This window comes from Mus caroli, chromosome 8, assembly GCF_900094665.2.
Source record: "Mus caroli chromosome 8, CAROLI_EIJ_v1.1, whole genome shotgun sequence".
Taxonomy (NCBI): Eukaryota; Metazoa; Chordata; class Mammalia; order Rodentia; family Muridae; genus Mus; species Mus caroli.
In genome coordinates, this window is record NC_034577.1 from 40,417,097 (window position 1) to 40,444,900 (window position 27,804).

The 27,804-nt window shown below is 44.9% G+C and overlaps 1 protein-coding gene across 4 annotated transcripts in view; it reads left to right on the plus strand.

The window, feature by feature from the left end:
• The window catches only part of Irf2 (interferon regulatory factor 2), a 107,857-nt gene extending 87,162 nt beyond the window's left edge, over window positions 1-20,695 (plus strand). For 3 of the 4 annotated variants that reach the window (XM_021170350.2, XM_029480812.1, XM_029480811.1), the window contains 3 exons: window positions 11,122-11,286; window positions 18,070-18,116; window positions 19,151-20,692. In XM_021170350.2, the coding sequence (XP_021026009.1) occupies window positions 11,122-11,286; window positions 18,070-18,116; window positions 19,151-19,459 (521 nt within the window). In that variant the 3' untranslated portion in view covers window positions 19,460-20,692. Of the gene's footprint in view, window positions 1-11,121; window positions 11,287-18,069; window positions 18,117-19,150 lie in introns of all 4 variants that reach the window. The other variant, XM_021170349.1, reaches the window with a different exon arrangement.
• Window positions 20,696-27,804: the final 7,109 nt, after the last annotated feature.

The following is a 27,804-nucleotide window of genomic DNA, read 5'->3' on the forward strand; positions in this document are numbered from 1 at the left end:
GATTCACCCCACTTTTGGAGGTATCCCCTCTTTCCTGCCTCCTGTCCCTGTGAAGTAGCATCCATTTCTGTCTCTTCCGATGGGGTACCAGGTAGCTTTCTTAAGTAGACAGGCCTGGAGAATTTACATACGCCTCTTGGAGTCCTTAAAAATATTTCCCCCCCAAACTCCAGACTCAGTTTCTTAAGACACACCTCACTTTGAATGTGTCGGATGCTTCTGGAGTTTCCCTGCGTTTTTCAGGTGAAGTAAGCCTCAGTCTGCCAAACCACAGCTAGTGTTGTACCGCAGCTTTCTGTGATCACTTGTAACGCTACTTACCTGCTTTTAATTGGCAAGTGATCACTATGAATTTATAAAGGATGCAGTAGGATGCTGTGATCAATGCACACACCGTAGGGACAATTAATTCATTATGCTAGTGAAAGCATCTGCCACCACATCAACATTTTCTTTTGGGACGTTAGGAGGGTTTTTTTGGGGGGAGGGGCTTTTTTGTTTTGTTTAAAACACAAATGAATTCTTCCAGCCATTTGGGAGCCCCCAGTACAGTATCACCAAGGCTGGGAGCATGCAACGCTGAAGAGCCCGACAAGTCACTCCTCAATGCCAACCGTGCTCTGCGGCCTTGGGGCAGTAGCTTCCCTTGCCCCTCCCTCCATGACTAGCCTCCATTGATTACCTTCCTCTCTGTTTCCAGTGAGATCGGCTTTACTTTGATTCATGCTGAGACCGAGCAGTACTGTTTTTCTGTACCTGCCTCAGTTCACTAAGCAACATGTCCTCCAGCTCTATCTTCCTTTTCCTTCCTTCCTTCCTTCCTTCCTTCCTTCCTTCCTTCCTTCCTCCCTCCCTCCCTCCCTCCCTTTATTCCTTACTTATTCCTTTTCTTCCTCCTTTTTTTTCTTTTCTTTTTATCATCTTGGTGGTCTTCAGTATGTAGGATTTCTGACCATTCTTTGCCCTGTTGCATATAAGGTTGAGTCTGTCTTCTCTTCTGGGGAGCAAAGACACTGGACAGGGTTCCCGAGACCATCACCTGCTAGATGAACGCTTCTCTTCCTGGTCTTAAGAGTGACCAGGAAGTCAAGAGTTAATAGACTTACTAGTACATTAGCAATGAATAGCCGCAGAATTAGTCTGAAGACATCTTCCTGTTTAGCTGGTTGCCGTTATCAAATGAGTCATTGAAATGAAATAGAACCATCATGTAGCTCACTGGATGGCCAATCAGTGCCGATGTTCGTCATGTTATTCACTCAGACTTTAAACTTCAAACAGACTTGGCCCCTTTGCCTATAGCGTCTCACACATGCCTTATTGGCCACCTCGGTCTTTGAGGCTTGTGGATAGAATGGAGAAATGAGAGATCTGGATCCATGGCTACGGTGGCTTCTGAAAGGCTCTGTCTCTTGACCTCGAAATCCTCTGTTATTTATGAATGACACCATTTCGCACTTCCCACTGACTTGCTTCTAAACCTGGGTTGCATTTCAGTTTTGTATTTTGGCCCCAACACAAGGTGATTGCGCCATATGTTGATGAAAGTATGAGAACTGGAAGCTGGGATGGGCTACTTCATTTTATAGCCTTTAGAGTCCAGGATCTAGACTGAAAAAAATCACTGAGTTCAGTGGAGATTCGCCACTGATACACTTTCATTCTCCTTGGCTGGTATCATAAGTGAAAACTATGGGGTACTGTTGTCCTGACAAAGGAACCCTTGGTTAGTGTCTACATACATATACGCATGCACGCACACACTCATACAATGTGTTTCCCAGTATCCATGTTGGACAGCTCACAACTGCCCCTGTGACTACAATTCCAGAGGGGTTGGCATCCTTTTCTGGTCTTTGTGGATATCTATCTGCACTTTACACCCATGCACACAGACAGGCAGGCAGACAGGCAGTGCAAACGGTGCGATGTATCCTTGCTGAACTGTGTCTTCTAAAGTTCCCTTACCTCTGAATGGTTAAGTCACAGGGTTAGCACCCAGAAAAGTGTCCCCATTTCTCTCAAAGGGCAGAGAGACTTTTTCTTTTCCTTAGCATTGACTTTTGCTTGGGTGTTGGGTGACTTCTGTGTGTAGGACATGTCAAATTGTGCTGACAGTGCCCTGCTGCCATCCTGCCTGAGGTACCAGAGCTGCTGCTGAGCCATATGGAGTGGATCTGCGGGCCAGACTAGGACACTTGCAGGAGCCTCACTCTGCCCAACTCAGTGCTTTCCAGCCCCTTTGTGTTTCTTGTGAGAAAGGAACCCCACCCTTTGATAAGGCAAAGGTCACAAGAAACAAGGGGCATTATTCACTCTGATGGGCATAAAGCAACCTCAAGTGACTAGATGCAGGACAATTAGGAAATGATATTGGTTATCTTAATTTTAGCTACTCAAAACATACCTTAAAGGCCTGTCTTTTCTGGCAGCTTCTTCCAATTTGATCAGCTTTATGTAAAGCAAAGGTTGGGTTTCAGGAGCCTTTTAATCTTTCCCTTTTCTTCTATTTTTGAGTTGCTGGGGAGTGAATCCAGGACCTTGTGTATGCTGGACAAACATTCCAGTACTGAATTACACAACCTTAGCTTTAAGTAGTGTTTTGTTGTTGTTGTTGTTGTGTTTGTTTTAAGCTGAGTCTCAAAATCTAGAAAAAAAGGTTAATCAACAGGAAACAAAAGGAAAATACAGTTTGTTCTGTTTGGCAGCTTGGGCCCCCAGATCTGGGTCACACAGGTGGGACAGTCACCATTTGCTAATCAGGAGCCATAAGTGGTGGGGCTTGGCTGCTGTTTTGCCAGAGTTATGAAGGTTTTTTTTATGTGCTTTAGAAGGCTGGCGTTTTTCCATGAGGTTGTCTCTCCTCCTCTCGTTCCCGTTCACCTCCACCTGTTGATAATTAACCATCAGGTACCCCGCCCTCATCCTTGGGCCCTCTCCGTCTTCTTCTGTTTCTGACACTGTTTACAATCAGACTTTGCTTCCCATCTGGGCTCTGCTTCCATTCTCCCCAATTCCTGCTTGTTCTCAGTCACATGGTGATCTTTTCCCTTCTTTTGAAACTGCCTCTAGTACCATGTTACCATTGCCTCCAATGCAAATCACACTGGAGTCTCCTTCATGTCTGCCTTCACCTGTCCTGGCCTATCATGTTGGCCTATCATGTCCAGACCTGTGTTTGAGCTTGAACGGGCCTGAATAATCCAACAATGTGTGGCAAGCTGTAGAGAAGGAGGTTGGTGGGAGACCTTAGGACTAAGCACCATGCGTAGACTCTCCCTTCCTGCTAGCCTAGCACACTGGGATTCTGTTTTTGCCTCCAGAACACTGACCCCTGAGCCGCTGACTAACCCTGCAGAGTTTTACTAGGAGGCCTGTGTGCTCTGCTCTATGCAATAGCATGTGATGTTCTGTGCCCTCTGGTTGACGAGTCCCCTCTGTACCAGCTAAACTGTTGCTTCTTCTTACACCTGCCTCAACTACTTGAGGTAGGAGTAACCTAATGCTACCATAAGCCAGATAATAGCCCTGATGCTAGCTATCCCAGACAGCTGACCCAGGTTAGAACTCAGCCCTGGCCTTATGTTCCTAACCATGGTATGACTCTTTCTCTCCCAACCTAGTAGTGGCCGGCATTTTACAAAGAATGATTGCTGTATTTGATAGAGATGGGGCACTAGATTAACACTTCAAGGGCTTGGATTCTAGACCCACTTTTACAGTTTTCGATTCATACTCCTTAAAATCTGAGACTCAGTGTGCCTTAGGGGTACTATCGCTGGGAAGAGACAAGAAACAAATGGCAAATAATTGGGGCTGGCTTACAGTTCAGACATTCAGTCCATTGTCGTCAATGGCATAGGAAGCATGGTGGCATGCAGGCAGGCATGCTACTGGAGAGGGAGCTGAGAGTTCTACATCTGGATCAGCAGGCAGCAGGAGAAGTCTGTGAGCCACTAGGCCTGCCTTGAGCTTCTGAAACCCCCCAGCCCCTAGTGACACGTCCTCCAATAACTACACCTGCTTCAAGAAGGCCATGCCTCCTAAGAGTGCCCTATGAGCTTATGGGGGCCATCGTTATTTAAACCACCACACAGTGTATATGCAAGTCGGAAGCAGCGCATACTTTATTGTCTGTAAAATGGAAAGGTACAATGTTATAGAAAATGAAGGTGAGGCTAGAGATTCCACTTCATGGGGTTGTGAGGCTCAAATAAAACAGGCAGTTGATCACCCTCTGTTTAGAGGGGATATAGGATGACTGCATTTCCAAAATCAAATTAACATGCATTTGAGTAGGAGAAGTTTATCCCTGTAGGCTGTGTCATCGCAGCAGGGCCAGTATTAGCAGTTTTAGCCCTCAAACTTTCTAATACATTTCTTCTTATGGTGTGATGTGGATCGTCTATTTTTTGCATGCAGAGTCAGTCAGTTCATTGCATGGCCCTGTAGCTACCTGGTAACCCTGGCAATTTACCTCACCCCAGCCTTTCAGCCTTTCAAACTGTAAAATGATAGGAGCAGTTCCCCTCAAGGGCCTTTCTGGTTCCAATAGTCCCTGCTTTAAGGCAGTTTATCTGAAGCCTGAGAGCTTGCTTTCTCAGATGGGGCCTTACACCAACTCAACAATTCTTAATAAAGCAAGAATGACCTTTTAAGCAATCAAACCGGTCTGTCCATCGCTAACTGGCTATGAATAATAATACTGTTGAGATCCTTAGCAACTAGACTCCGATAAGGTTACATTCCCGGGGGGGTGACCTTGCATGAGGGACTGACCTTACTCGGTTGGACAAGCTTGGTGGATATCTTGCTTGCTGACCCAGTGGACAATTTCTGGCACCAAACAGGAAGCCATTGAGAAGAAATGGCTTCTCTGTTGTCCATGAGTCCAAGATTCATTAAGGTGAGATTTGAAAGGTTTTGTCTCAGGAGGGCTTGGTGAGTAAGAAGAGCTCAGTTTGAACTATCTGGGCTGCTTTTATGTAGGGAGTCCTTGTCACAAAGGACTTGAAATTTGGAGCCAAAGTAATGCTGTTCTTAAATCCTGTCATGTTCTAGCCGATGCCCTTTGCTCGGTTTTATATATATATATATATATATATATATATATATATATAATACACACACTGTCTAAAGTGAGGGTCATAACTGCTGTGTGTTTTCCTTATAGGGTTGAGTTGGGAGGCTTTTCAGGGGGTGTGCTCCGAAAGTCGGATTTTATTGCTGTTTTTCAGTCAGGTTACTCATTATCCAGTACCTAGAGGTGTGCCCTGGAAAGAAGCAGATGACTGATTGCACCTACACACACCCACAGAGCTTCTCAGATATGGGGGTTCCCCTGTTTCTATGGAGGGCCTGCAGTTGAGAGTTGGGACGTCTCCAGAGGGCTCTCATCCTTGAGTGGATGGAGGACCTCACCTTCCTCTCAAAATAGCACAGACCTATGTGGGAAGTTTGGCCTTAGAGATGATAATTGTATAGACTATCTAGTTCTTAGCCCCAGAAGGCAGACACTTAGCTGTCTGTCCTAGTAGCAAGTGTTCAGGATCCACTAATAATTTAAGCAGAGCTACTTGTCTGCGTTTACTCTCAAGTCATGTACATTAAATGAAAGAGAATACAAAATTAATTCCTTTTAGGTGTATAATTCAACATTTTACCACTAAGTTAGATGCCCAGACCCACGATTCTCCCATGAGTTTACAGAAATGCACTTGGTTGTGTCACTAGTACCAAGCAAAAGCAGCAACAAGACAGAATTTTCTCATCCATTAAGAATGTTTTTAACCCTAACTCGTCATAGCAATATAGCCTCTTGGGTCTTTATCATTTTGGACAATTTAAGTGATCCCACTCGCTGCAAGTCTTGACATTTGCTAGAAAGCATTGATTGGCGTGCCCCATATTTGCAAGTTGTTCTGAACTAACTCCTGAAAGACTCCTTGCAGCTGCGAGGTCTGGAGTCTGGATCCCTTCACTAATTATGTGTTGATAAAGAAGTCCGTTGAGCTTCTTTGCTGGTGCCAGCTGTGAGCATGGGCCATGATGGAGTCCAGGAAGGGCTTAGAGTATCTCTCAGCTCTTGAGAGATGCTGCACATACAAATGAAAGGTCAAGTAAAGCCACATAGAGTTAACCAGAAACCGAGGCAGAAAACCGGGATGTGCTACAAGCTCATGCCATTTTGGGCTGAGCTCCATTTGCAGGGTGTGAGAAATGCTTAGGGGAAGGTCAAGTGAATCTGTGGGTCGGGCTCAGGAAGGGCTCTAGGAAACAGGGCCATCTGAGCAGTGCCCAGAACACACTCAGCTTCATCTCTTCTGGTCCTACCTTATTGAAGACTTTGGTTTTCTAGCTGGAAAAACAGTACTTGTCTTCCTCAGCTTGGATGTCCCTTTGATTTTGTCCCTTGCTTTTTTCTTTTCCGTGTTCTCCATCTTCTGTTCTCACCCTAGGTGGTTATTTGCTGGCCTGCCGCCCTCTAGACTTGTTACAGACCTGATCCTTGTCTCCATTGCATCCACCCTGCCCCTGCCAGAACCAGACAGCAGCGTCTGTGCTGAGCAGGCACTCCACCTGTCTGAGTAGCTTGGATAACTAAGCTGGGCTTTGTGAGGAAGAGAACAGAGAGAAAGAATACTCCTGGGAGAACAAAAGGACAGAAGCAATGGATACCTGAGCTGGGCCATTGTTTATAGTCCTAGCCAGCTTCCTGCTGCTGTTCTGTTAGGGATGACAGCAAAAGAAGGAAGGAGCTTTGGTGCACTGCAGTGAAAGGGGCTTTGATTTAAATAAAGTTAATTGTAGGACCCTAATTCCATTGTTCTGTATGCTTCATGCATCTACTGTATACACACACACATGCATGCACATACATATGCACACATGCATGCACACATGCATGAACACACACATGCACACAAACTCATGCACTATACACACACACACAAAAGCCTACATAGACACACATACACACATACATGAAAACATACATACACACACAAACACATGTACACACATACATACAAAAGATATATGCATATGCATATACACATCACACATACACACAAATATACAATTACATACAAAACACATGCACACATGCATATACACACAAGTACATACATACAAAACACACACACACACACACACATCCCTCTGCTTGGTTTTTCTTGTCACCTACCTACTTTGTAGGACTTTCTGTAGGATAAATACTGCCATTTTCTCTGTTCCTGTTCCTCTTTCATTCCCTTTGCTTGAGGGGTGGGGGAGAGGATACCTGTGAGTTCAGTGCCAGCACTCAGGGACGAGTGAATTACACAACTGCCCCCTCCCAAACACCATACATTTAAGTATAAAATGTCTTTGGACTCTGCCTCCTATATATGGTTTCTCTTTCATCTCTTTAATTATTTCACTGCCAAGAAAATGCAAGCAGTATCCAGTTTCCTTCCATTCTGTGTGCTCTGGCATTCAGTGCTTACATTGTCACCATGGTTCCCTTTCCCAACCTCACTTTACTAAAGATCCTATGAGTTCCCACCATCTCTTGAGCTTTCCATGAGTAGAAACCAGACAGCAACATCTTTACTGTTCTCCGATAGCAGTTAGAACAGAAAGTACCTTAAAATTAAATCTGCCTGGGACAGGAGGGATGCTCTTCCAGAGAACCTCAGTTCAAGTCTCTGCATCCGTGCTAGGAGGCTCACAAAGGTCAGGGCATCTGATGCCTTCTTCTGGACTGTACAGAAACACACACACACACACACACACTCACACACACACGTGCTCACATATGAGCATATGTATCTATGACAGTGTCTTACTATGTAGCCCTGATCGGCCTGGTACTCATAGACCAGCTGGCTTAGAACTCAGATCTTCCTGTGTCTACCTCTCAAGTGCTGGGATTAAAGATATACACCACCAAGCCCAGAACATGTAAATGTTTTAAAAATGCTGGGGCTGAAGCGATGGCTCTGTGGTTAAGAGGGTGTTCTTCTCTTGCAGAGGACCTAAGTTCAGTTCCCAGTACCTATGTTGCACAGCTCACAACTGTCTGTGCCTCACTCTCCAAGGGAATATGAAGCCTGTAGCTACTGACGCTACTTACACTCACACGCACACATACACTTAGTAATCAAATAAATCTTTCTAGTGTTCTAAAATTTACAAATAATCCGTCAGCCAGAGAGATGATTTGAGTGGCAGAAGCCAGAGCTGCTGACAGTCGATGATGTTTTAGGGAGACTGGATGGAGTGTGGCCTCTTTTGGCAAAAACTGAGCATTTCGCAGTTGGAGAGGGATGGGAAACAGAGAGGAACAGAGCGCTGTGCAGAACCACACTGTGAGGGCTCACAGTGTGGGGACGTCTTTCTGCCCCTCTGTGACCCAGTTCCTTTGTTGGGACCAGGATATTGATGCTTCATTCTGATGACAGAAATGTTCAAACAACCTCAAGTGCCTAAGAACAATGTTGATTATGGCTGCCTCATGCTTTGATGACCTCTGGAAAACGCGTTAACACCCAGCTTACTTCTCTTTTACTAATTGCAGCCAATTTCCAGGAACATTTTATTCAGTCTGCTGTCAACAAGAGTATATGCTCGCTCAGTTTTGTTCTTTTTTTTTAAATTAGAACATAGCACCAGAGTCATTGAAATTAAAGATGTAGTGAATTTTCATTATTTACCTAGAAGAATGGTCAAAATAAAAATGCTAGCAAGAGCAAATGCTGGCAAGGACACAGACACATTAACTCATGCTGACACTGCTGGGGAGAGTGTGAAACACGCAGCCGCCCTGAGAAACCCTTTGGCTGGTTCTTGTGTAACTAAACATGGAATTTCCGTAAGAGCCAGCTATTACACTCTCCGATGTTTATCCCAGCGAAGTGGAAACATGTTTGTGGAAAACTTGAACACAAATGTTCACAGGAACCTTGCCTGTACTAGGCAAAGACTGGTATGCACCCGGGCATCCTTCGATGGGCGGGCGGCTAGTTAAAACAGATGGAATATGTTCTCCAACAGTCTGCAGTAGTTAAACAGCAGACGCTATACACCAGCAATAGAGAGCCAGCTATGGCTGCACACAGCCTGGTGGCTCACTGGGAATTATGCTAAGTACAAAAGCCAAGCTGAGTGGATCGCTGTATGGATCTATATGTATAACATCTTTCATATGACGGAAGTGACAGAAAAGTGGACTAGATTGGTGACTGCCAGGGACAAGAGATGGTCGGGAGGGGACTGAAGAAGAATAGTGAAGGTTACAGAACTACAAAGGCACCTGCAGCCGTGAAGTCAGTTTGACAGCTGTGGTGGTCGGAACATGAAACATTGTATGTGATAAAATGACAAGGAGACACATGCACTCACCACACAGCAAGGAATCCAGGTAGTGATGCGGCAAACCTCACAGGATGGTGGATTGTCATTCTTGTGGTGGACATAGTGGATTCACAAGGTGTTGCCTAAAGGAAACTGGGTGAAGGATCCAGACAGGATCTTTCTGTATCGTTTCTTACAACCATATATAAATTGATTATTGTCCCCAAATAAAAATTTTATTTTTAGTTTGTTTACCTCTTATTCTTTAATTATATTTGCATAAAGTTGCATAAGTACCCCCTTCTAAGTCCATTTAGTGTTGTGTGTGTGTGTGTGTGTGTGTGTGTGTGTGTGTGTGTGTGTTTAGGGATAACCAGTTAGGTGAGAAAACTGACCCCCCCCCCCAGTAGTCATTACCTAGAGGTGGGAACCACATAAGATTTCCGCCATCTACAGTGTTGGGTCGGCTGCTTGTGTTCTCTTCAGGACTTTTTAGCTAACCATATTGTTGAGATTTCATTGGTGCAAGTTTCCTGTCTTTCTTAAAGGAACCTATCTGTCTTAGTCAGGGTTTCTATTCCTGCACAAACATGATGACAAAGAAGCAAGTTGGGGAGGAAAGGGTTTATTCGGCTTACACTTCCATACTGCTGTTCATCACCAAAGGAAGTCAGGTCTGGAGCTCAGACAGGTCAGGGAGCAGGAGCTGATGCAGAGGCCATGGAGGGATGTTCTTTACTGGCTTGCCCCCCCTGGCTTGCTCAGCCTGCTCTCTTATAGAACCCAAGACTACAAGCCCAGAGATGGTCCCACCCACAAGGTCCCTTTCCCCCTTGATCACTAATTGAGAAAATGCCTTACAGTTGGATCTCATGGAGGCATCTCCTCAACTGAAGCTTCTTTCTCTGTGATAACTCCAGCTGTGTCAAGTTGACACAAAACTAGCCAGTACACTATCTTACAGCAGACGCCATGGTCCTCTGACTTCTACAGTTTTGCTGCCCTCTCTTCTGTGATGTTCCCTGAGCCTTTGTGTAGGGCTGTGTGGTAGATGGATCAGTTGAGTCTGGGGATTTTATTGCCATTTGTTCTCTTCACCAAAATAATTTGAATTTAAATTTATTTGATTTGAATTTAAAAAAAAATAGAGGCAGTTTCAGACCGAGCTTAATTAGATTCATCTTATCAGTGTTTGGGCAGTTAATGCTATTAGGATTCGTTAGAATCAGGGAACCACTTCATCTTTCTGATGTTTTGGACAGTCAGCTATATTCAGATCAGGAGAAAGTATGAACGGGGCTTCCCCTTTCCAATCTGCCAGAAATGGCTCAGTGAGTGTATTGTGTCTTTGCCTTCCTGTGAAGGTTTGACCGTGTCTGTCTAGACCCCAGAATCCTGAAAGCAAGCGTAGCATCTTCCTGCAGAACAACAGCAGAGAACAGAAGTACATTGTGTGTCAGGCACTAGGATAGCTGGCCTGAGATTTGGTCAAGATGCAGCCTGAGGTCTTGGCTATGACCAGGTTGAGTTTGAGACTCCGGACACTGTCCCCAGGATGTACCATCCACAAGTACCCTGGCGACACACCTGGGCCAACCCGTTGCAGATTATTAACAGAGAACTCAAGTTTGATTGTCAGCTTCCTGGCAGGTGGCATGGGGAGGTGTGAAATCTGAACCCCAATTGGCAGCCTGCCTGAGCTGAGGAAGGTTTTCTGTTTGGGGAGTGTGGTGTAATCATGATGTCAAGAGACTCTGAGGGATGATGGTCTCCTGTCCTTTGAAGTTGTAGGACAGTCCCATCTGGACAACAACATTGAGGATCAAGAGATCGTCACTAACCCGCCAGACATCTGCCAGGTTGTAGAAGTGACCACCGAGAGTGATGACCAGCCAGTCAGCATGAGTGAGCTTTACCCTCTACAGATTTCTCCTGTGTCTTCCTACGCAGGTAAGTGGAGTGGTGTGTGTGTGTGTGTGTGTGTGTGTGTGTGTGACTTGGAGACTGAATGGGGAACAAACTACAAGTCTAGCATCACCCTGTTTCACCACACCACAGGAGATCTCTGGTCTGTATGAGAATTGCTACTGTGGAATTAGTCTTACTCTTGTGTTTTTGTCAGTGTCTTGGGACACTTTTGTTAAAAGATGCACTCATGGTATTCCTTTACTTGATTGCCCATGATAATGGTTCATCTAGGTCTACAATAGCATTTCCTGAGATAAATGCTTCATTGTCATTATAAACATACAACAAAGGATATACTGAGAACTGGCAGGGACCCAGAAAGAACTGGCACGTAGGAGTTAAAAATCCACTCCACTAATCCATTTGTCCAAGGTAACAGAATTTGGCAGGCAGAGTGGTTTGATGGAACATTGATTTTATTTAGGCAGATAGGACTTCAGAAATCTTTTCTAGAGTTTCCATTTGTACAAGTAAAAGAATTATTTTCAAGGTCACCGGGCCAACAAAGTGTCCTGGCCAGGACTAGAACTCAGTCTTCAGCTTTGAGGTCATTGCTAAATCCAACCCATTTTTCTGGCTTTTCTTGCCACTTCTACATATTTTCCCCTTCCTCCCTCTCTCTCTCTCCCTCCCTCCCTTCCTCTTCCCCTCCCTCCCTCTTCCTTCCCTTTCTATATAGGGCTGCTTCTAGTTGAACTGAACTCATTTCTACTTCTCCTGGGTACAGGTCCTATCACTGCAATCTAAGTCCTGACAGAGTCGCAGGACTAGAAACGAACTGAGAAAATGGCGGCTCCTTTTGCCATGGGCATTCCGTCATCTTACACTTCCTGACCATCTCCATTTAAGCTTTTGGAACTCAGTCACAATTAGAAAATCTAACTCCCGAGTCACTGTTATTGCTTGCAGCTATTAAAACAGAGCTATTAAAGCAGAGGCCAGGGCATGGGAAAGGCCAGTCAGCTCCACCAAATGGGTTGCCTTCTCCCTAAACTTATTTGCCATCTCTGGAGCCCACGTGATGATAGCACAGACTCACGTGGCAGAGTTCATCCCAACATCAGGTATTTGTAAATTACCAGCAGATAGATTAACCTCATATTCCCTAACTGTAGTCATCCAGTGGCCATGGACAAACTGGGCTTACCTGAAAAGGGGGCTGGAAATGAAGAAGAGATGGGTGGGGGGAGGTGATAAAAGAATGAAACCGAGACAAGGTTCCGATCAAGGCTTCAAGTTTAATATTCAGCACTGCGTTTATATAGGGCAAGCCCACAGACCCCATCCTTTGTTTCAGTTGGATTATGTTGCAAAGCAAGGTCAGTGGGCAGTCTATTCTTCTAAGTTTCTGTGGGAACTTGCATGTGCAACCAAGGCAGGTGACTCCACCAATGTCAGTCAGTAAGGTCTATTTCAGCAAGCGTTCAAGGTCTGTTCAGCCTGCTCAAGGCTGGGAGAGGCACACCTAGCTGCCAGGTTTCTTTTTTATTTGTTTCCTGAATTGTGGTAAAATACATATAACACAGGTTTACCATTGTTAACAACTTGCTGCCAGTCATTTATTTATCAGACATAGTTTGAACTCTTAGATGCGTCCATCTCTTTATGGTCTTTGCCAGGGCCTAGTAACTCTCTCCTTTGTTGTATGTTTACGGTGCTCTGGGAATTGTGCTAAATGCCTGTAAGAACTGGCACTGGTTGGCTTGCTTAATTATCAAAGGAATAAATGTCGTTTTCTCCTTTCAAAAATGAGAACTTCAAGGCTAATGTGAGTCTAGGAATGAAAAACTAGTGACGTAGTGTCTGATGTTCTTAACCACACAGCCCAGTGCTACAGGGGATCACAAGCTGTAGTCTCATTCGACTGTCAAAGGACCCACCAGAGAGGGTAGGCCCAAATGTTTATGCTAAGGCTAAATCCATGGCTTTCTTCTAAGTCACCCAGCTGCTGTTGTGGCTTAAGCAGGAGTTGGGGCTTGACAGGGAGGGAGCCTTAATGTAGCTGCTTTACCTGTTGTATGAGGTTTCCTTGGTGATTTTTGAAAAGACCTGCTTGCTGTTCTGTGGGCAGTGGCATTCCGCCTTAGCAGAGGCATTCTGAGAACAGCTGATGTGTGTAGAGAGAAATAAAAATTCCATCATGCATTCTGGGACATTTGCATAGATTTCCAAGGATGGGTTTTGGCTCCGTCCGGGGTGAGAGGTAGCGTGAAATTTCTGGGAGAGCCCAGCTTCCTAGCCTCCTCTTTGGTTCATCTCTTGTTTCCATTGCTGGAGGTCTCCAGAGTCCTTGTAGAGGAAGCTTAATGGATAGGGCCGAAAATCTTTCCCTTTGGTTCTTCCCTGGACTCGGAGATGTGATGGAAAGTTCTCTGCTAGTTCAAGTGTTGAAAGTTTATAACATTCTGTAGCTGTCTCTTCTCATCCTTTCATTGTATGGCCGTCAGTCGCATCGGCTGTCTGCTTGTTGCTCACGGAAGAGTTCCTTTGTGCGGACTGTTCATCCAAACGTCAGCCACCTCCCTCTGCCTGTTCAGGGGAAAATGGTTTTCATTTGGAACCTGTTTCTGACTATTCTTCCTCTAGGGAATCACTGAAATACAATCAGCGGATCACTAGGAGTATCGCAAAGCCACGTTCAACTTTGCAGCTCTGTCTTCTGGTGTCTGATTTAACCGTTGGGGTGACAAGGAGTTGAGACAGTGTCTTTGGGCGGAAGGAAGTATTTGCATCAGATAGTGTAAGATAATAAAAAAATTCTTTAACTGGTAAATTTTCATAGTGCAGAAGTATGTTTCAAAGCCCAGCCTTGAAGAAGCATTAAGGCATAAGGCGTAGTCACTTTGTTTGTTTGTTTGTTTACTTACTTGGTTTTGCTGTGCTGGAGATCAAAGCCAAGGCTTTGGTGTGCTGGAGCAAGTGCTCCACCACTGGTCTACCCAGCCCTCATTATATTTTGATGTGGCTGTATGCCTCATCTTTTTAGGATCTAACTAGATTGTTGGTGGCTTAGTAAAAGAAAGCCATCATGGTGATTCAGCAGCGAGGAGGTGGAAAACAGGTTTGAGTAGGAAGCATAAGAATTAATTGGTTGTATAATCAAGAGAAAATAGGCTGTGTGGGCAACCAGCCACCATCCTTCCGGGAACTGTAGGAATGTCATAATTGAGGCAAAGGTTTAGCGGTGTGGAGACTAAAAACACACTGATTTGAGTAACCGAGTGATCAGTTACGTCTTCCATGTCAACATAACTGAGGAAATTATATGGAGAGAAATCAATGCTGATCGGATTTGGTGGAAAGAGAGCCTTCCAGAAAATATATATCAGATATAACATAATACAATAAAGTGTTCCATGAAATATATCCTCTCCTCTCAGGAATGTTCTTGAGGTAACTATGGCAATCTGGATTCCAAGGCGGATGCTAAGAGTTGGCCTGAAGTGGCAGATTTCTGGAATTGTTGCTCTGGGAGAGCCCGTGAGGTCATCTGGTCCAAGTCCTGGTCACTTTCCTCCCTTTTAGCTGCTTGTTGAAAAACGGGCCGGAAAGGTTAAATCAGTTATTCCTGTGTCTGCTACTACTGTGTAAATATTTCAGCTTATTCTGACCACTCGTGCAAAGTGACTTCCATCATCTTTATCCCATTGTATTGGAAGTCAGTTTGAAAAGTATCCAAACTAATAAAAGAGGGAAGTGACATAACGCACACTGACATTTTGGCAGTCGCATCGATCTGGAAGCCTCGGCTACAGCGAGCTCATTTGTCTTGTAAAAAGTCATTCTGGAAATGGTGGACAAAAATCCAGAGAACAGAAAGGACGACTTGGAGCAGACTGTTCAGTGATGGTTATTAAAAAGTGCCATTCATCTGAAATCGAGCTTGAGGAAACCCTGCACCTCCGAGGCTGAAGGCCCCTCAAGGCCGCCTTCTCAAAAAGAATCGGCGTTAGAGACTGGTATCTTAGCACGCTCCATGCTGCTGTAACAAAACATGAGAGGCAATCTGTTTTAAAAGAGATCAAGACAGTGGTGTGGCTCACAGTTTCAAGAGATTTCAGCTTGTAGTTACTTAGCCCCATTGCTTTGGGACTGTGGTGGAACAGAACAGCGTGGCTAAAACCATGTGGTGTGGAGCAAAGCTGGTCAGACCATGGTGGATGGGAAGGGGAAGAAAGACAGGAAGGAGCTGGGGGCCCCATGATCCCCTGCATAGGTGTGAGTGAGATGGTCTCACCTCTTACAAGTTTCCAATTCATCCCAGTGTCACTGTCATCTCAGGACCAGATCTTCAACACGCCAGCCTTTGGGAGACAGTTAAGATGCAAACCCTTATGCCCAGTTCCTGAAGTGGCGAGAGGTTCCATAAGCACACCAGAGACCGTTGAACTTAATTTAGAAATGATTCTCTCCAGTCAGCGTCTGTATCCACAAGGGCAGACAGAGTATGCGTGCCTTTACTTAGCCGAAACTTTATTCCTCCAGTTGAATGCTGGTACTCACAGAACATTAAGGTTCTTATCCCCTTCCAGGTATATTCAAAGTCTTACCAAGGAGTTTAACCTAGCATCTAACTTCCAAAGCTTCCAACAATTATGGACTGGGCTTGTGGGATCCTAGAACCCTGACGACCACAGCTTCTTTCTTTCGATCCCCTGCCTTCCCAAGTGTGCCTGATGTCTTTGTGTATTCGATTTTACTTGAAGGGGAAAGGCACAGGAGACTTTAGGATTTACACGGAGGCATTAGGAGGAGAGTGTGTCTGGTCCTTGTGGAAGGAAGGGAAACTTAGGCTTCAGAGCACAAAGCCAAGCCTGAAAATAGGAAGGAGCTCTTGAAGGTTTGCCAGCAGCGAGGTAGTCTCTGTGCTGTTTGCGACTCTGGGATCCGAAGTTCAGTTTTGTTTTCTCCCCTCTGCTGACTCAGTCCGCCACTTGCCAAGGTTCTCAACATCTCTGTTCCCCATTTTTTTCTTCCTCTTGGGAGTGGCTGTCCTGTGTCCTCTGGAGGCTGAGCTGATGTGGCTTTTGTGTTTGGAGAGAAGTTTCCTTTTCTGGTCTTGGTTTACTTCTGCCTGGAAACATTTCTTGTGCCTCTTGTCAGTTTGTCTCTTTAGCTCAGATCACTGTCAGCCAAGACCTAGGGGATTTGTAACTCCCCCCCCCCACATACATGGGGATGTTTTGGTCAGAACACTGTGAGGTGGAGGGGCAAAGATTTGAGTTTAGTCAGCTGGTGGCAATCTCCCAGGCCTGTCTGAAGTCTCTGGAGAACAGTGGCTGAGAGTAACTCACACTCATTCCTGGAGGAGACTTTTGGATCTCGAATGCTTGTTGTCTGTTTCAGGAATGCACTGGGGTGAAGGTGGGATGGGGAAGGGGGGGCAGTCTACTGGTTGTCTACTGGTTCTTTAATTTGCTATATTTGGAGAGCCTGGACTCTGGGCTATGCTCTGAATGATGGAAAAGGTTCTAGTTTGCCTGGAACCATTGAAACCAGGGCAGAAGATTATAGAAGGAGCTAGAGAACATATTGCCAGATGATAACAGCTTTTCTCTGGTTTAGGGTCTTGGTAGGGGATGAGCAAGACCTGGATAAAAGACTCCAGCAAACTGAGCCATAGATCTTTACAAGTACTGTGTACTTTAGATGTTCTACCCTCTATGCATTAACTTTGGAGTGTTGTTAAACACTGAAAAAAACACCCTCTCCCTCATCATTTAATCCTCTCTGGAAGGTAGCAGGCAACTGTAGCTCACTGTGGTTAAGAACTGTTCTCTGTGTCACATAGCTGGCAGGTCCAATCGGGTTTATATTATCTATTGCTCTGTAGCTGTATGACCCTAAACATGATGGCTTACCACAGTACAAAACTCACAGCCTCTGAGTTGGGAATCCAGGGATGGCTTAGCTGGGTCCTTTGCAGCAGAGCCTTGCTAACCTGTCATTAGGCATTAACTAGTACTGCAACTCGTCTGAGACTCAGCTGTTGAGCCAGTGCCTCACGCGGCATTGACCAGAACTGGATTCCTTGCAAGTGGGGAAGAACAGAGATTCCCAGTTTCTTGCTAGCTTTTATCTGGAAGCAGCCCTTAGCTTAAATTTGCCACATGGGCCTCCCTAACACTGCCAGCAGGCAAGAGAGCATCCATGAAAGACAGGTTGAATCTTACACGATGACATGAATTTGTTCATATAATAGTTACGTCGTTGATGTGTTCTGTTGGCTAAAAGCAAGTCGCAGCTCCTATCCAAATGGAGGAGGACAGGTTCCAAAAACAGTAAAGGCTCAGCGAAGGGCTTGGGGCATCTGCAACATGGCCACCTACTTTAACTCCAGTGGAAGCTGGATCTCTATAAATCTAAGAGGAGGATGATACAGGAGAGATACAGGAAGGCTTCTTGGACTTCATGTGACAAGAGAACATGGTTTAGAAGAAAAGATGGTGTGCTCTTGTGGACAGAACTTCAGTGGGGAGGTGGTGCCTTGGGCACAGCACTCCACCCTGGGAGGCTAGGACTCTGGCAGCATAGCCTTGGAAAGTGAGCCTCCTCACTCAGCCCCAAAGCCCACTCCTCTTAGGGGATCAAGCAGAGAATTGAAATTCGCTCCAGCTTGTTTCATGTGGAAGTGCTTGACCTTACAAAGTGGAGGGAGAGGGTACGTGTAGTTTCTTATTTCTGAAGTCCTGGCATAGGTTTTAAAGACACTTCCTGCAGCCTCAAAATAGCTTGAGCAACAAGACCGTTTTTCTTTCTATACAGAAAGCGAAACTACCGACAGTGTGGCCAGTGATGAAGAGAACGCAGAGGTAAGCCAGTTTTGTGTGTGTGTGTGTGTGTGTGTGTGTGTGTGTGTGTGTGTGTGTCAGACAGACAGACAGACACAGACAGACAGACAGACAGACAGACAGAAAAACTGAGAGAGACAGAGAACATCCATATCCTACAATTCACCTTAGCTTTTTATTCTAATCTTAAAATGAAGTGCTGGGTAGGGGGTGGGGGAAGCAGAGTGTGACCCTCAGAAGAGAGATGAGTATAACATGGCAGGAAGAGGAACTCGAAGTCAGGGCCAGGAAATGTTGATATTCTTCTGGCTGTAAACATCCTGATTTGCCAACAGAAATAGAATGGCCTGACCAGCCCAAGCAGTGAACAGAAAGAAGTAAGCAAGTGAACAGAGAGAGCTGAGTAAAACGATCTCCTTACAGCTCGGTCCCTTCCTCAGTGGCCCCACAGAGAGGGTGTGTGTCCAGTCTCTGCTCCCCACCCACCTGCTTCCAGCTTCCCTCGGCCAGGCTCACACAATGGCAGGAAGTGTGGCTCTCAAGCTGATGGGGAGAACAGGGATTGGTTGGAGGAGAAGCTGATGTTTGTTAGAATTCCTAATATTCCAAATTTGGGAATTCTGAGAGGACAGTAGGCAGCCATGCTGGCGTATTTCATGATCTGGTTTCTTCAAGGACCTTTGGTCCCTTTTCTCCTTGGCAACCAGTAAGGCCAACTGTGGCTCAAAAACACCCGTGTCTCCGTTCCACCCATTTAAGAAGCAATCAAAAGGCATTTGCTGTTTGTTTGTAAGCTCCTTACTCTATTCCTCTGAAAAGGCAGGGTAACTCATTAGGTTGGGCCATCCATTATGGCTGGACACTACCCAGTGCCAAGCCTGGACAGGCTGAGCATAGGAGCCAAGATGCCATCCTGTTCTGTGTCTTTGTAGAACAGTCTTGACCAGGGATAGCTCATGGGCATTCCCTTGAAAAGTAAGAGAAGGCATTGTTTCGCCTGTGCCATTCAGCAGAAGGGAAAGAATGCAATGTATCTTGATTGTTTTCTCTGGAAGGGGAGACCACACTGGAGGAAGAGGAGCATCGAAGGCAAGCAGTACCTCAGCAACATGGGGACACGGAACACCTATCTGCTACCCAGCATGGCGACCTTTGTCACCTCCAACAAGCCAGATCTGCAGGTCACCATCAAAGAGGAGAGCTGTCCGATGCCTTACAACAGCTCCTGGCCCCCCTTTACAGACCTTCCCCTTCCTGCCCCAGTGACCCCCACGCCCAGCAGCAGTCGGCCAGACCGGGAGACCCGGGCCAGTGTCATCAAGAAGACATCTGATATCACCCAGGCCCGTGTCAAGAGCTGTTAAGCCTTTGACTCTCCCTGGTGGTTGTTGGGATTTCTTAGCCTTGTGTTGTTCTTTGTTTGTATTATATTATTTTTTTCCTCTATGATACCTATCTTAGACACATCTAAGGGAGAAAGCCTTGACGATAGAATATTGATTGCTGTGTCCAACTCCTGAGCTGGAGCTTCTTCTTAACTCAGGACTCCAGCCGCCCCCCCCCTTGGTAGATGCGTATCTCTAGAACCTGCTGGATCTGCCAGGGCTACTCCCTCAAGTTCAAGGACCAACAGCCACACGGGCAGTGGAGGTGCTGCATTGCCTACAGTCAAGGCCAGCATGGTGGAGTGGATGCCTCAGAACGGAGGAGAAAATGTGAACTAGCTGGAATTTTTTTATTCTTGTGAATATGTACATAGGGCAGTACGAGCAATGTTGCGGGCTGCTTCTGCACCTTATCTTGAAGCACTTACAATAGGCCTTCTTGTAATCTTGCTCTCCTTCACAGCACACTCGGCGACCCCTTCTGTGTCCACTACCCCACTACCCCCCCTCCTCAACCCCTCCATCCCAGTTCTCTATGTGCCCCTTCCCCCCAACCAATCCCATCACAACCTCCTACCTACCCTTTCCCTCCCAACCCCTTCTATCCCAGCCCACCACCCACCCCACTCCTCCCCAACTCCACCATCCTAGCCCATTACCCACGCCTCTCTCCTCAGCCCAGTCTACCCCAGCCCACCCTGTTCCTTTCCTCCAGTTTCCTCTCCTCAAAGGCAAGGCTCTACATCTTGGAGGAGGAGGAGGAGAAGAAAATGACTTTCTTCACCGCTGTCCCATTTTAAGACTGCTTGAATAATAAAAAAAAAATCTTTCTAATCTGCTATGCTTGAATGGCACGCGGTACAAAGGAAAACTGTCATGGAAATATTATGCAAATTCCCAGATCTGAAGACGGAAAATACTCTAATTCTAACCAGAGCAAGCTTTTTTATTTTTTTATACAAGGGGAATATTTTATTCAAGGTAAAAAAAAATTCTAAATAAAATATAATTGTTTTTTATCTTTTCTACAGCAAATTTATAATTTTAAGATTCCTTTTCCCGTTCATCAGCAGTTGTTATTACATCCCTTGTGGCACATTTTTTTTTTTTTAATTTTGTAAAGGTGAAAAAAAAAACTTTTATGAGCTCATGTAGCAATCAAATTATCCTGTGGATTGATAATAAATGAATATGGTATATAGTTAAAGATTTTAATGGGTATCACTTCTGGCTTTATGTGTGTCTACTTAGAGCGTAATCATGGATCAAAGCTGACAGTGTTTATTCTTGGAGACCGGCATGCTTTCCTTTGCTAACCTCAAAGAAAATGAGGAGGGTCCTATGGTAAGGCTGTGAATAATTCCTCCTCCCACAGCAGTGGACCTTGAGCAGAATGTCCTATGTGAGTTCCCGTCTTTGCTCATCACAGATGTGTCTAGAAAGGGCGTTTATCACTATTCCACATGGCAGAAATCGTGATCTGAGATGAAGACTCTATACTCGGGTTACCTAGGCAACACAAGACCAGGATGCTGGTGGAGCCTGGAGGGTCCCCTGGAGAGAGCGTTTTCCCACTCATTATTCCCGCTGTGAGCAGAGTTCACTCCTCTGGGTGGGTTTCCTGTCCCTATCAGTAGGCTTATACTTACAGACTTGAGTTTGTGTTGAGTTACATACCTGGGCACAGGGTTAAAACACTCTCAGTAATGGGAAAGAGTCATTAGGTTCTACCTTTCTGTTTGTCTCCTAAGACCTGGGGTCTTTAAACCAAGGCCCTGCCCTTAGTGAGTAGGACTTTGAGAACACTGTTCTCTATCACCTAGTTGGAATGCATTTTCTTTCCCTTTGAATTTACCTTTATTGCCTTCACACACACACACACACACACACCTTGGTGGTTCAAGGTACAACCCTAACCTTGAGGACATCACCTCCCTTACCCCCCCCCTCCTCCCACGAATCCTCAGATATTAAAAACTTAGCTGCCTTCCTGCCACCTTTGGGGGCTGGGAAAAGATCGCCAAGTTAATGTTTGAAAAGGTCCCTTCAATTTATGAAAGGACAAAGGGCTCTTTTAAAGTCTATTGCTATGTGTGGCTGCAGATAGAACCAGTGACCATAAAATTATCGCTCCTGAACACACGTCAACGGAAAGGTGTTACTGTTTGGTGCGTTGTTGAAAATGTCTCACACAGGTGGTCTATTATTCCTTCTTCTGTTTAGTTTATTATTGTTATTGATTGATTGGTTTGTCTATTGATTGACCAGTGTAGGAGGTGTTTGTTTTGATTCCCTAGGAGAAATCATGAGGTCTTCAGTTATATGAGCCTCCCCTTTTGGTAATTTATATTAAAACAAAATCTCATTAATCATCCTCTTTTGTTTGTTTGCAAAACAACAAAAACACAATAGAAATTAGCCCTGACTCACATGGTCATCAGCAGGCCTAGGATAGCCTGGGCTCTTTTATCCCCTCTCTGCACCCATAATGAGCCCTGCAGGTCCCAAATGCATGCCACAGTGCCCTAATCCATTCCTGTGGTGGGATCCAGACTAGTAGCCAAATTCAGAGACACGTAATTCAGATACTCAAGGTAAGCCTCGATTGCCAATCAGATGCTTAAAATATTCTCCTGAAAGGCTGAAGAAAAACAAGTGAGTTACATAAACCCTGGGGGTGGGGTGGAGGAGGGCACCAGGAAGCCAAACAAACCAGATGGACAACTCAGTCACAGGAGCCCCAGACCTTGTCACTTTGAGGAAGTGCTGGGGACGCGTGATTTATTTAGTAGGCCTCTGTGTGTGCCGATATGGTTTTTATGACTGGTTTTGCCATGGGTGTGTTTAAGTAGCTCTATAACTGCCTTTGGGACAATAGCTTCCATTCTCTGTAGCAAGCAGGTAGATAGGTCACACCTGTAACAAAGTTCCTTTTACATCTGTGATCTGGGGAGTCATTGACAGCATTAAGGTGGAGCGAGCAGAGAGCACCTTGATGTAAGGGGCTTCCAAGATGCTGTTTGGGTGTCTTAAATAAGTCCATCCTCAACCATTGCCGCTTTTCCCTATTTAGGTGTTAAAGGCAGCGTTTGGTCCACTTGAATGTATTAGAAATACGTGGCTAAGAAATACAAATCCTTGAAGCATCAAAGCCCTGAAATGTTCCCCCCTTTGTTTCCCCAAATGCAAAGGGCACTATCATGTAACCCGCTCCGAGGTAGACATTTTAGGAATGAGGAAGATGAGTGATTTGGTTTCAGGATTCTGAGTTTTCAAGTTGGTGCTTTTTAATGTATTTTCCATGTGAATGGAAAAAAAAAAGTGTTAAGCCCTAAATGGCCTCTTGCCCCCAAACCTGAGAGGTGAAACTTTAGATCTTCCAGTCTCTAGAGGCTGTCCTTTCAGTGCTGAATTCATTAGGGTTTAAAAGCCCCTTGTTATTTTAGCTTGGGACAAACAGACCTAAATAAAAGGAGGGACTCAGAACCCAAGTCTTCTGCCAGAATTTTACTGATGACAGACAGACAAACAGATAGACAAAAAAAAAAAAAAAAACCCTAGGAGGATGGGAAGAATGGGGAAGGAGCTCCGTGAAGAGGTGCTGGGAGGGGCTGATATTGGCATGTAAAGTGAATAAATAAATAAAAATTTAAAAACTAGAAAAAGGCTGGAAAGCCTCTGGGCCTCTGGCATGCAGAGACTATCCAATACTTTTCCTAGCTTGGGTTTGGAAAAGGAAAGGAGGCAGAAACTGGTTTTAAGCAGTTATAATCAACCATTTCATCATGAAACTCCACCTCTTGGTATAACCTAGAGCCGGGATGAACGATCAGAGCCACGGGGACAGGAACCTGACTTGCCAAAGGGCCAGGGTGCATCACCTCCACCGAGTACAGGCTGCAGGGAACCCCTCCCAGAGGGACCACAGTGCTTTTCTATCTCTCCAGGAACTGAAAGCCCCTTGAGTGGAGTCTACATCACATTCTCACTTTCCCAAGAGGCACAAGGCATGTATGTACCTACTAGACAATCACACAAGCATCTCCTACACGACCTCTGCCTACCACTGTTAGTGTTACGAAGACCATGTTGGTTCTCAGATACCCTCTTCAGCAATGACTTGGAGACCAGGTACAGACCTGGAGAAGGAGGGCTTGCGATGGCTGTGTGGAACTTTGGGTGTGTGGTGCGTTGGGTAAGGAGATACAAAAATCCTACCTGTGGTGCTAGGGAGGGATTCTTCCTGAAGCCTGCTGGCTTCTGTACCCTGACCAGCCCTAGAGAACACAGACACTATATCCTGCTGGAGCTTGGCCATCACTGGCCTTGCTGTGAGCATAAATGAGGACTCTAAAGAGATTTGCTTCTGTGGCCATTCTGACAACAGGTGCCGAAGCACTGTCCGAAAATAGAGTCTGGGAGGAAGGAAGTGGTCAGGCCTGATAACTGGTTTTAGCAAAAATGTTAGGTCTGTCCAAGAACTTTGGTCTCGTTGGGAGCGGATCAAGAGGAGGGACCGTTTGAGAGCTCACGTAGCCTAGAGTAGGGGTGCAGTTCACCCTGTGCAATGCGTAGCACCACAGAAAACAAACAAACAAATAAACAAAATATGAATGAAAAGTTAAGAGTTTATATAGTCTTGGGAAGACCTCATTCTAGAATCTTCCAGCAGGTTCCCCCAGAAAGAAAGCAAAGCGTGTATCCTGAGCCTCTAAACAAAGTTTGGCCACTTTCTCCCTATCTACTGTGTAAACATATTCAGACAGATTGCTGGCCCCGTGGAGAACACTGGGTTGTCCAAGTGCTGTTGGTTTAACCCCTGATGCTCACGACTAAAGTCACTGCCGACATACTCATTGTTCAATGTCACAAAATTGGTGGCTTACATGATACGGCCTTGTGTGCAGGACCAGATGAAAAGATCTGGGCCACTAATATCTCTAAACTCCAGTTTTTGCTGAGAAGAATATACTAAAACTGGAACCACTCATATGCATCCGCACGAGCCGTCAATGGGAAAAGACATCAGATATCTTCAGTCTGGCTGAGGCTTGGGCCTTCTTTCTAGGGGCCTTCTATCTGGGATTGCTTCTGTTGCCCCCCAAAATCCCCAATGTACAACTGCAAAGACAATTTAAACCCACATATTGTAGTGAGGATGTGCCTGAAGTTTGAGGACAGTAGGGGTGATTCCTATGACTAGTAATGAGCCAGGCCTTATCCCCTGAGTGTTAACACTGACAAATGTTCTCTATAGAGAGTGATATTCTGTCTGCCCAGGGTCCCTCTCCTTCTCCAGGGCTGTAAATGCAGCTCTTATCTTCATCTGCAGCATCTTTGCTCTCGGAAGCCCATAAATCATGTTTTTAGTGTGACTGTGAAATGTGGAAGAGGGTTCATAGTCCTGGCTGTACAACAGTCAGCCTGTAGGGAAATTAGAATTTTAGGGGGAAGTGTGAAATACAGCCAAAAGCTATTGCTCAAATTCTAACTAGTGACTCTAGAGGGTCACGTGACAACCAGGCTATGATAAGGGAAGGAGACCACTGGATGGCTTAGCATGTGTTTAAGTTTCTATTTGCAGGATAGATTTAAAGTTGTGTCATTTCTAAGTGATTTTCCTTTAGCTGCTGATGACTTTAATTTGGTAACTAATGATCTTGGTGCCCAGAACTGAGAGGCTAAAGGTGGAAACATTTTTTTCTTGTTGAAATCGGGACTGTCTCAGGTAAACCACAGGAATAAGTTTCCCTGCATATAATGCCAAAATCAGAGGAGACATGTGTTACACTCACAACATTTTATTAGAGGTGTATTGTTGATAAGTCTATCATTAACCCATTAATTTAGAGGGTATGTTTTACTAAGAGACACAGACGTCATTTATTCAACACTATGAAGTTCCTGGTATGTGTTGGCCTTAAGTGCTAAGGCCACATACGACTGAATGGAACTCCTTCTGTTGAGTGGATAGGAGATATCCAACCAATGAACAAACGAAATCTTTGGGAGACAATAAATGCTACGGAGGGAAATAAAGTGTGGGCAAGGGAGGCGGGGCTGTGGAGATACTCAGAGCCATCATTTCGACGTGTCCAGAGCCGGCTGCAGAGCTGGCAGTTACAAAGCTCAGCAATTAGAGGAAAAGAAGGAAAATGGCTCGTATCAGCAGTGCTCTGTTGCAGGAAGCAAAAACCACAGGCGCTATTTTAAGCATGAAGGCATTGACTGGCGAGAAGCAGGTGCTTATGTGGGCAAGCTGGACAGGCCTCTGTCGGGTTAGCTTCACTTCCATCACTGAAGGTGGGATACCGGGAAACATCAGCTCTGTAGCCACACCACATCAGCTGCAGGCTCATCACAACGTTCCTGTCATAGCCCCACCTCAACTCTCCCTTGAGACTGCTGACTTTAGTCATGGAACACTGAGCCAGTGCTGCAGAGAGTTCCCAGGCCCCATGTCACATATGGGACTGGTTTCAGTGGAGCCAGGAATACGGCTTCTGCCTCACTCCCAAATTCCCACTACTATCATATCATATATATCATATATATATATATATATATCATATCATATCATAACATATCGTGCAGTTAGGATCGGACATGAGTAAGGCTGAGAAAGAAGGCTCCAGATCTCCAGCCCGAGCAGCAGAGAAGGGCACACCACAGGCAGGCAAGAGTAAATGTTACAGGCTTTTCACAGGACATCTAGTCAACCTCAAGAAACCATTGCAAGAACGCTAAAGGTGGTGAAACTAGCCAGAGAGATGCAACTTTATCCCGCACACTTCAGCAGAGGTGAAAAGATAACACACCACAGTGACCAGAATAAGGCTTTTTGTTTGACTAGTTTTTAATTTTTTTAATGTTTTCATTATTTTATGTGTATAGTCCCTTTGGCTGCATGTATGTCTGTGTTCTGTGTACTATGGGTGTGCCCTCAAGTAAGAAGGGGGCATGGGATCCCCTGGAACTGGAGTTGCAGACAGTTATAAGCTACTGTGTGGGTGCTGGGAATTGAGCCCATGACCTCTGGAAGAGCAGCCAGTGTTCTTAACTTCTTGGTAATCTCTCCATCCTGGATGATGTTTGTTTGTTCTTAAGACAAGGCCCATACTTGCTGGCCTCAGACTTTCTGTATTTGCTACGCTGCTGAAGCTGACCTCGAACTCAGACCTCCCGTGCCTCCAAGTGCTGGTAGATGCTACTGTATCAAGTGCAGAGTTGGCTTTTAAAGTTAGAGCATCCTGTACTCAGTAGTGCTTACTTAATTGCTGTGTTTAGGAAACCCGCTTGATATTTTGGAAGAAATGTTTATTCCTAAAAGTGGATCTGTTAACACCTTACTTCTAAGGTTGTTGTATTATTAAACATGATGAAGCTAGTAATATATGGAGCATACTGTAGACTCATTTATAACCTCTGTGTACTCTGTGTATAAGATAGCTAAGACTATAGTTTGGAAAATTGGTTCCAAATTATCCATAGTTTCCTGAACTCCTGTAAATTCAAGAATTTGCCAGTGAGGAACTCTGATTTCATATAAGTGACTGTAATGTGTGTGTATCCTTTATATATCATATAAATATATACCGCACACACACATATATACATACACATATACACATATACACACACACACATATATATATATAAAACATACATGTACACACACACACACACACACACACATATATATATATATATATATATATATATAATTTATTATATAACTCCCCCAACCCCGTGTCTTAAACTTTATTTTTAAAAACTAATTCCATTATGGAACTGGTTTAAAGGAATCAAAGAGTAAATTTCTTTATTGTAAACAGAGAAGAGACAAAAAAAACTTTCCGATAGTTTTAATTTTAGACAAAATTTTAAACGTCTTATAAAAAACCTGCTAGGTAGAAAGACACTAACTGGAGATAATTGGCATATTCTAATTTGCTTCATTCTGCGTCATCAATACAATTTTCATTGAGGGCAAGGTTTTGCTATTGTTATCATCAGATTTGTGGATGCAGGATACTTTGACCCAGTGATTTTGAAAGAAGAAACATCTTGCTATTGTATGCAATGGTGTCAACGTTTGGAGGCTGATTATGGGATGGATCCCTGGGTATGGCAGTCTCTAGATGGTCCATCCTTTCGTCTCAACTCCAAACTTTGTCTCTGTAATTCCTTCCGTGGGTATTTTGTTCCCAATTCTAAGAAGGGGCAAAGTGTCCACATTTTGGTCTTTGTTCTTCTTGAGTTTCATGTGTTTTGCAGATTGTATCTTATATCTTGGGTATTCTAAGTTTCTGGGCTAATATCTA